Here is a 9,886-nt window from a genome sequence, read left to right on the forward strand (position 1 = left end):
GTGATGGAGGTATAACACCATCCCGATATATTTAACTGTCGAGTGCATGAAATATTAGTATCTTTGATCACACAACCCAGGTGACTTCATCCATTTTCCCTTGCCTATCTTTTATTATATTACATTTTTCATAAGCCTTTTACAGTCCGAGTGGTTAAAAAAGATGAAAAACGTCTACATAGAAAGTCGCACACGTGTTTTGAGTTTGTTCATCTAATCCAGCAATGATGCCGAGGAAATCACCCCTAAAGCAGATCACCTCAACATCGTCTATAAGTGTATTCTTATTTAAAACCCGATTCTGTTTCGTCAGGTAAAAAAAACAAGACACAGTCAATGTTGTCATTTATATTTATTAACATAACTTCATGAATATTTGTGTAACAGGTGTAATGTGAGTGTTTTATTTTATAATACTGAGTGCATTCGCGTTGTAGCATGTGTGTGCGCGATTCAGTTTTTTCCCCTCGGGACTCGCCGTAGCTGGCGGTGTGGGCATGCGCGTTACACATTAGAGCCCTGATAGGTCACATGTGTGCCCCTACTAATAAACCAGAAGAGTTACGGGACCATCCGTTTCTTATTTTAATAAATGCAAGTTTCAGGCGAACCTACACAAACGCTCGGTAACATTTATCAGGCCTAAAAGTAAGTCTATCTATAGAATCCGAAGTAACTGGATATCAAAGTTACTGTACTCCATGCAGGTCGTTAACCATTGAAGTCATTGTGATTTGTATTATAATAATTGTGTAAATAAATATAACCGAAGCCCGTTGACTTCTATGTGTGTATGAGGTTCTCTTGCCCTGTCCAATATGGCGGCGCCGATGACCCGCAATCCAGCGGCCACTCGCGTACGCTGTTCTTTGACGTCATTCCGCGAGCACACCTTTCACCACAGGTGCCAGACACGCCTCGAAAGAGAGAAAGAGGAGGAACAGGTTTACATCAGGTTATGTGTTCACACACCCATCACCATCACAAACTGCGAACGCGTTTGGAAAGTACGACAGGACCTCTCATAATGCAGTGTGAGTAAACGCGTTTAATTACTTCAAAGCGTATCATTCTGTTGAAAATACGAACACTAGCAAGACAGAAACATGTGTTAGTTATCTTTACAAGCACGTTTACTGTTTGTTTAGATGAACTTTGAACTGCAACACAGAAGCAAATCATTTTCACATATATGATCGCTGGTTGACACTTTAACTCGCTGTGAAGAGATGTAGACTAGAAACTTTAAACGCACGTGGAAATACAAAAGTGCTTTGCTTCAAAGTATAGCAGATAAAAACATCAACAGGTGTATGTTTGGGTTTGGTTGGGCCGGTTTCACGGCATTCTTCGGACGGCGTGATGACGTCAGCTCCGCTCTATTTGCACGACCTTCACACGCCTCTGATAAGAAGCTGAGAGTTCGTGTTTGTGTTTAAATAAACGAGCTGCTGCTGTGTTATGTGTGTTGAATTACAACAGCATCAGCGATCACAGGGAGGAGGAAGAGTTCACACACACATGTGAAAATGATGTCTGTCATTAATAGTTATGTAATACCTATGTAAAATATATAGGATAAAAGCAATGTAAGTCATTTTGGATAAAAGCGTCTGCCAAAATGCCTGAATGTAAATGTAAATAGTTTCAGAACATATCTCTCCAAAAATGTAACAAGTGCGTGCCAATTCGCAAACTATCCGTCCTAAATATTTTTAGAAAATATAATTGGTATGTCCCAAATCATGGTATGCCGAAATGAGTATTCTCTAAGTACCCGGATGGTTTACTGTTTCTTGTGAAAATTGGAAGTGTGAACCCATGTACACTTAACGGCCGATATTACCCACAACTCACCGCGAGAGGGCGGAGTTTAGTGACGCTACACTGCATTTATCAAATTAAATAAAATATGCTTCGCTAAATGAATTAATGTAAGCATACAGTAAACCATATGTAACCGGAACGCTCCGCACTGCTCTAAGCGGGTCTTGAACCGGATCGGTCCGGCATGGGAGTCGGGCGCTCTAGCTAGGAGACTGACCTCAGTCTCTAGTGTCTGTTGCTAGAGTGTCCTTGAGGCCTGGGAGGGAGGTTTACATACTGCACAGCACTTCACTAGCTTGCCTCCGTTACATATATATACAAAATAATAAATAAATAAATACTTGTATGCAAGGAAGAGCTTTATAGTGTCGGCTAGGCAACTATGGCCACTTCTGTTTCGCGTTAGTATGTCCCAGCGCATCCATACAGCGCACTAAAAACAGTACATGCTTTAAGAGCGTAGTATAAGCAGGCGAATGGGACGCAACAAATGCCTCGTCTCAACGCAGTGATTGATCTGTTTAAACCCACTGAGGTAAAAAAACTCAAATAATCAAGTAATTTATTTGTGCTTCTGTATTTAACATCTCAAATCTGCAACAAAAGTGACGGTTTACTTGCCACTATCACTGCTAATGCTTCTCAAATGAGCTGCTTCTTCGGCTCATGTGTTGGGAACACGAGTAACGCGCGCAGAGACACTTACACTTAGTGGTCATTGCCTGTCGACATGGACAACAACGTATAAATGAAAACCTACAGCGTAGAGGCCACGCACTTAAAGCCTGATTTTTGCTTCTGTGACTGGCCTCTACGCCCTAGCCTCTACGCCCTAGCCTCTACGCCCTAGCCTCTATGCCCTAGCCTCTACGCCCTAGCCTCTACGCCCTAGCCTCTATGCCCTAGCCTCTACGCCCTAGCCTCTACGCCCTAGCCTCTACGCCCTAGCCTCTACGCCCTAGCCTCTTTCAATATAATTCAATAGAAGATCTCAACTTAACCATTTCTCATCAAATTTACTTAAATCAAGATTATTTGACTTCTACAATCTACATTCATTTACACTGTGATTTGTTTATCCTAAGCAAAAAGTTATTCTCTTTTTGTCCTGCCTCGCGCGACTGTCACAGGCCCAAAATCCCCTGGGCGTCTTCTGTCAGAGGAGCAGTTCTCCTGTTCCATCTGTCTGGAGGTGTTCGTAGACCCCGTTTCCACTCCCTGCGGTCACACCTTTTGCATGGCGTGTCTTCAGGGCTTCTGGAACCACAGCAAGAAGTTCATCTGCCCCATGTGCAAGAAAACCTTCGCCAAAAAACCAGAGCTCAGCGTCAACTTTGTGCTGGCCGAGATCGCCCAGCAGTTCCAGGGTCTGTCCACCGCCAACTTGCCGGCCGCACCGAAGGACGACGACTGTGGAGACTTTGCTAAAGCGGGCGACGTACCCTGCGACGCCTGTATCGGGAGGAAGATGAAGGCTGTGAAGTCCTGTCTGAAGTGCCCTGGCTCTTTCTGCGAAGCTCACCTGCGACCACACAAGAAGGGAAAGGCGTTGAGCGGACACAAGCTGCTGGATCCCATACGCAACCTGGAAGACAAGATGTGCAAGAAACACGAGCGTCTGCTCGACGCGTACTGCCGGAATGAACACGCATGCGTGTGTAAGGAGTGCGCCGAGACCTTGCACAAAACGCACAACGTGGTCTCGGTGGATCGAGAGTGGAAGAAAGTAGCGGTAAGTGTCTTGGGTTGTCTTGAGAGATGCTGACGCCGTCTGACTGGACGTGACGTTACTTGTGTTGTGTTGTCAGAGTCAACTGGGGAAGAAACGTTTGGAGCTGAAACATCTGATCAAGGAGCGAGAAAAGAAGCTGGAGGAAATGAAACACTCCATCAAAGTCCTGAAAGTAAGTCCTGTATAATCATTTCTACTGAAAGCTTTTCTTTAAAAGCAGATCTCATTTTGCGTTTGTGTGGAAACGATTGAGGTAAATGATTGCAATATTTTGTTTATTTAATGTACACCTTACGACATTCTGCCGGGGAAAAAACGTGATGCTGGAGGTTCACCTGTGAGCCAATAATATGTCAATACCAAACCGCTCTTGTGGGGAATTGTTATTTCCCAAATGTGACTTTCTCTCTTTCAAAGAAGGTATTTTCAAAATAGTTGGTCACCGAACAACACAGGAAAACCATTCACTTCATAACCAATGCAAGTGAATGGGGGCCAGTTAACGACATTCATCAAAATATCTTCTTTCGTGTCATAAAGGCTTGAAACGACAAGAGACGGAATGTTGATTTTGAGGTGAACTGTCCCATAACCTCAGGAAAGGTGTTGCGGTATACCTGAATTGACAACAATAATGATATTTATAATTGTGAATATCGACATGTTGTCAATACTACGCGATGATCTGATAATGTGGGTCTTACGTTGACCTCAGGTTTGATTTTTCCCATCTTTTCCCCCTTCAATAACCCAAGTTTTACAGTTTTATGTGGGAGATCTGGAAATATCCAAACAGTGCATTGTTGAAAATATCTGTTTGATTTAAAGCAGCCAATAGGAGAACTGCAAATATTTGCTGTTGACGTCACGCCCTCTTTTACCCAGAGAAGTTTCCAGAAAACTGCGCAAGCGTTTCAGGTTGAAGGAACCTGTGCATTGACACATTCATGAACGCTTTTGTTTCTTTGGTATTTACTCAGAGATTGAATAATGCTGTGTGTATTATATGTTTGCTGAAAATTGTAAATTGAGCCAGATTTGAACATTGCAGAGATGAAGATGTGCAGACAGGTGTTCAAAACACACAGCCGTGAGTTTAAACGTGTTCTGCCGGTCTGTCCAGTCATCATCTCATGACTAGCACTGTCTGTCTGTCTGTGTGTTTATGTGTGACAATAACAACATTCCTCTCAGCCAATCAGAGTTGGGCTTTTTCTTTGAATGTAATGGACTTTTTATGGTCGAGTGGGTGGCTGTAGATAAAACAAAGTATCGCGTTTAAAGGCATTCATTTCAAATTATAATTGACAGCGTAACACAATTTTTGAGCCTTAAAAATTAGGGTAACCATTATAAACGGTCAATCTCATAGCGTGTTTAGCTATAAACAAGGGGAGCCGTGATGCCTAAACAAGTTTAAACAGTCTATAAAACGTTACAGAGGATGAGAATATCTTCTTCATTTTATTACACGAGAATATTCTGATAATCATGTTTCGTCATTTGAGAGCAAATCTAGTTTGTTCACAGTATTTTAATTGGACTCAATTCAAATCTTTACTCCCTTGATGTTTCGGTGGTTTTGTGTGAATCACCCAATTAGTTTCCAGACGGTGTAGTTGAAATGAATGATGAATGCATCGTGTGATGTCATTTCTTAACCCAACACGTGTTGTTGTCGTCGTCATGGCGTGTGTTTAGGAGAGCAGTCAAAGGGAGATGGAGGAGAGTTGGGCGGTGTACGCAGAGCTCCAGCGGCTCATGGAACAGTCTCAGGCCGAGCTGATGGACATCATCACAGCCAAACAGAAACAAGCCGAGCAACAGAGCCGAGATCTGGCCAACGGGCTGGAGCAGGAGCTGGACGCGCTCCGGAGGAGATCCAGTGAGCTGGACGCGCTCGCTGAGACACACGATAGAGTCATGTTCCTGCAGGTGAACACTTGCATCCAAAGCATTCATTCGTATCAATAGTACAACAGGTCATTGTTTGTAGTTTCATTGTTTAGAAATGACCTCTGTTCTGCTTGCAGTTACTTCCCTCGCTGCCTCCCTCGCCAGAGCCGTCTGATTGGTCAGCGGTGTCGGTGAGCACGGATCTTCACACCAGCACCATCAGGAAGTCCGTCTGCTCACTTGTGGATAAATTCCAGCAGGAGGTCAAACGGCTTTACGGGAAAGGTGATTAACCAATCGTATTGAGCGTTTTCCCGGGCCAGCCAATCAGACGCTCTCCTAAGTCATGTTCATCGTTTTCGATTTCATCTGGGTGATGTAACCGAATTTTGTGATCTGTTTTCCCCACAGAACTCCGAAAACTGCAGAACTATGCCAGTAAGTGTTTCTAGTACTTTGAAAATACAAGCATGTTTTTATTATTAGTCATGAAACTCAGTCAGCTGCTTATAACGGACACTAGGGGGCACTTTACTTTTGAGCACTTTAGGGCACGTATTTAACAAAACATCTGAAGGATAAAAGTAACTTGCCGATTTAGGAGAAGCTCTTAAATATAACCGATGTGTCTTTCTTTATTTAACCACTCGGAAATGTATTTCACTAAGCGTTTTAGTGCTAAAACTAGTGCTTAAACTTGTGAGACGTTAGGAGAAGTGAAGAGGACACCAAGACCAACTCGCAACAATTCTAAAATGACTGTAACACTGGCAGTCTGTGTGCCATAAGATTTCATGACAATGACCTTAACCTTATAATAAAGACCACGAATATACTAACTGTTTATGAGATGCAGGCGGACAAGATGCTGACAATTAGCTGAAGTAAAACGTGTATATATACTTTATATGAACATAAAGTTTATTTGCAAAAAGAGACTTGGTAACTTGTTTAATTAGTAACTAAGCATATCTTTTACAATCTTAATTTGAATATGACAACATTTATATTTTACATTTACATTTAGTCATTTAGCAGACGTTTTTATCGAAAGCGACTTACAAAGTGTCAGGGAGCAACAAGTGATATGTCATACAGGACACATAATACATTAGATCTCAATACAAAGTTACTGTTTCAACTAAAGCTAGACCACTACCTGTTGAGAGAAAAGGGATTTTAAAGAATTATTTAAAATAACACTAATATTTTACTTGAATATTATGACTAAATTTACATTTTGAGATATTTTATTTTAATATCATGACAACATTTACATTTAAAAATATTTTATTTCAATATTATGACAACATTTATATTATATTTGAATATTATTACAACATTTATACTTTAAAATCTTAATTGAAATATGTAGGAACGAGACCTCTTTCTATAATATTTCTATGATTAAGTGACTGACAGAGACCCATCCTCTAACAACCAATGTCTGTGGTCATAGCAAGTAAGCTTGCTGACATCGTCCATAGAAACTATGTAGACCCCGCCCTTTCTCTCAACTTAAGATTTCTTTAGAGTTAAAGTTGCACTCAGAAGTGTTGTGCATAGGTTTTAATGAGCAAAAACCTGTGTACTATAATTGCTATATCACACTGAAATTGTGTGTTTTTGTTTTCAGGCGAGGTGATCATGGATCCGTCCACAGCCCAGCGGGATCTGTGTCTTTCTGAGGACGGACGGCAGGTGCGTTATGAGGAGCAGCGCAAAAGTTCGTCTCACTCCGACATGCCGCGTCGCTTCAGTCCAGCTCTGTTCGTCCTGGGCCGCGAGGGGCTGTCGGCAGGCAGACACTACTGGGAGGTGGAGGTGGGTCATAAGACGGCCTGGACCCTGGGCGTGTCCCGCGGATCAGTGCGACGAAAAGGAGAGATCCGACTCAGTCCAGATGGAGGCTTCTGGTGCCTGTGGCTAAAAAACGGCGAGGTGAAGGCTCTCGCCGGCAACAGGGTTCCTGTGCATCTCACCTCGCTGCCACAGAAGATGGGCATCTTCCTGGACTATGAAGCCGGTCAGGTGTCCTTCTACGACGCGAGGGCACGATCTCATCTTTACACGTTCAACGATACGTTCACGGAGAGCTTATACCCCATCTTCAGCCCCTGCATCAATCAGGATGGAAAGAACCCCGGACCGCTCATCATCAGCGCGGTCAAACACAGCTGAGCGAGTGGACAAACTGTTCGTACACACATCAGGGGTGCAATAGCGCTGGGAATCAACAGCATCATGAAGATTGAATGTGATGACGGACATTCCATCACAGATTTTACAACTGCGAGCATACGTCACACGTATGGTTTTATTCACAAACAGTTTGAACTTTTCTTAATGGCACACAGTAGGCGGCACTATTGCTTGGTTTCGGATCGAGTGAAGCATGCAAAAACAAGCAATTATTCTGTCATCATTCTATTCATCGTCGTATTGAAAGACAAAAGTATCGAGAACAAAATATGTTGGGGGGCCCTCAAAGTTTTGTGAAAACAAAAAAAAAATGGTTCTTGTTTTTGCAAACACTTGTGATCAGTTATAATGTTAGTGCTTTTTTCTTACTTTAAAACACTAAACGAATCATTTTTTAAACCGAGATCCTTCAGTTGAATTTGTTTCTTTTTCAGACCTTTAACTTTAAAATCACATTATTTATATAATAAATAATGAATAAATGCCCCGGAGTGACCTCAGGTTTCTGAATTATTGTAGGGTAAAAGACTGAACTTCCGTCAAATAACGCGGACTGTTCCTAAATGTGTGCCAATACTACTATGATGTTATACAGCGGGCGAATGGCAGTATCAGAAATAGTGACGTTTTTTTTATTTCACAAAACATCTTTAGGTTCAAATTAGCTCCTTAGAACAAACTCTTAAAAATAACGGGCTTGTCTGTCCTAATTTGAGGATTTTTAGAATTTTCTCGCTAAGTTTGACCCACGTCCACTTACTGTGGGCATAGTCCATGAGCTTGCTGACATCATCCATAGCAACAAGGTCAACCCCACCCTTTCTCTTAGCTTAAAGTCCCCGTGAACCTGAAGTTGCGATTGGTTTTACTTCCGTATTTTTACACATTTCCGAGTGAAAAACAATTCAGAATGAGAAAGATAGTGGGCGTAGTTTTTGTTTTCTTTGCGATTTGATTGGATGTTTTAAAACAGCCGAAATGGGACTGGCAGCAGACTGAGCGTTGAAGGGGAGGAGTTAGCAGATGCTCTATCCAAGCCGTCTAACTAACGTCATCTGACATGGATAGTCAGTACAGGACGGAAGGGCATTTTCAGATTTTAACCAAAGATTATGAGAGAACGTGAGAAAGACTCCATTGATAAACCCTTTACAATAAACGCAGCGAAATGTCATGTTATTTTTTTATTTCACTGGGACTTTAAAACTTCTTAGTAAAAGTTTTGATTAGGTTTTAAGAGGAAACTTTTGATTCAAAACGTCTACTTCTGTTTAGGAGAACTCTTAAGAGATGAAAGTGGTCAGATAAAATGTTTTGTGAATACGGGCTCAGAATGCTACTTTTATTTTATATGATTTTTATCTGATTGTGCTTTGATACTAGAAGCAAGTTAAAAGAAAAATGTATGGACTTTATATATCATAGCAACTTGTATTTGATATGTTGATTATTATGTTTTTGCTCTGGGTGTCATTGTTTTACAAAGGTTTTGTATAAAATTTCCAGAACGTTTTAATAAAACTGCATTTGTGCTATTGCCAGAAACGCAGACTGAGACTGTGTCATAAATGCACAAATATGTAGACAGCAGTGTCGGTTGTAACTAGTTCCTAAGTAAAAGGTTACTGTAATTGAATTACTTGTCCCTTGAAAAAGAAAAGTAAGGGATTACTCTTTTCTGTAATTTAATTAGTTATGTCTGACGTAATAAAATACTTGTATGTGTAATATATGTCTGTTTAATAGTGGAACTGACATCAAAATTCAAAGTCTAACTTTAAAATCTGTGCTTTAAAGTGTGTATCTCACATTTGTGATGCTTCGATCAGTTTATAATACTACTTTATGTAGTTTTATATTATTTATTTGAATGAATTGAGTCGTTTTGATGCTATCCTTGAAACTAATCAAGGTTGATGTAGGATACAGAAAGTAATTCGTAATAAGTAATTTAATACTTTTTCTCTGAGAGAGTTATTTGTACAGTAATCTAATTACTCTATTGAATATGTCATTAGTAACTAGTAATTCATGACTTTTTCAGAGTAACTTGCCCAACACTGGTAGACAGACAGATGGATAAATAGGGAGATGTACATACAGATATACAGACAGGTGAATATATATACATAAGAAGAATGAGTGCAGCGCATCTGAATGGTTTGGTTTGTTTGTTGTAAAGGCCGGTGTGGAGGGTAGATTTAAAGTGAAACTGGGTTAAGGCAGGGG

At 41.0% G+C, this 9,886-nt stretch overlaps 1 protein-coding gene across 2 annotated transcripts; it reads left to right on the forward strand.

The window, feature by feature from the left end:
• The first annotated feature begins 897 nt into the window (after positions 1-897).
• LOC130420764 (E3 ubiquitin-protein ligase TRIM39-like) lies at positions 898-9,320 on the forward strand. Of its 2 annotated transcripts, none has more exons than XM_056748287.1 (7): positions 898-1,034; positions 3,080-3,559; positions 3,636-3,731; positions 5,261-5,494; positions 5,593-5,740; positions 5,867-5,893; positions 7,092-9,320. In XM_056748287.1, exons 2-7 carry the CDS (start codon positions 3,116-3,118, stop codon positions 7,634-7,636), a joined length of 1,494 nt encoding a protein of 497 aa, XP_056604265.1. In that variant the 5' UTR covers positions 898-1,034; positions 3,080-3,115; the 3' UTR covers positions 7,637-9,320. The 2 variants fall into 2 exon arrangements, with proteins under 2 accessions (XP_056604265.1, XP_056604259.1); XM_056748281.1 differs by having other exon boundaries at positions 901-1,034; positions 2,958-3,559.
• Positions 9,321-9,886: the final 566 nt, after the last annotated feature.

The sequence above is a fragment of the Triplophysa dalaica genome, chromosome 1 (genome assembly GCF_015846415.1).
Source record: "Triplophysa dalaica isolate WHDGS20190420 chromosome 1, ASM1584641v1, whole genome shotgun sequence".
In the NCBI taxonomy this organism is placed as follows: Eukaryota; Metazoa; Chordata; class Actinopteri; order Cypriniformes; family Nemacheilidae; genus Triplophysa; species Triplophysa dalaica.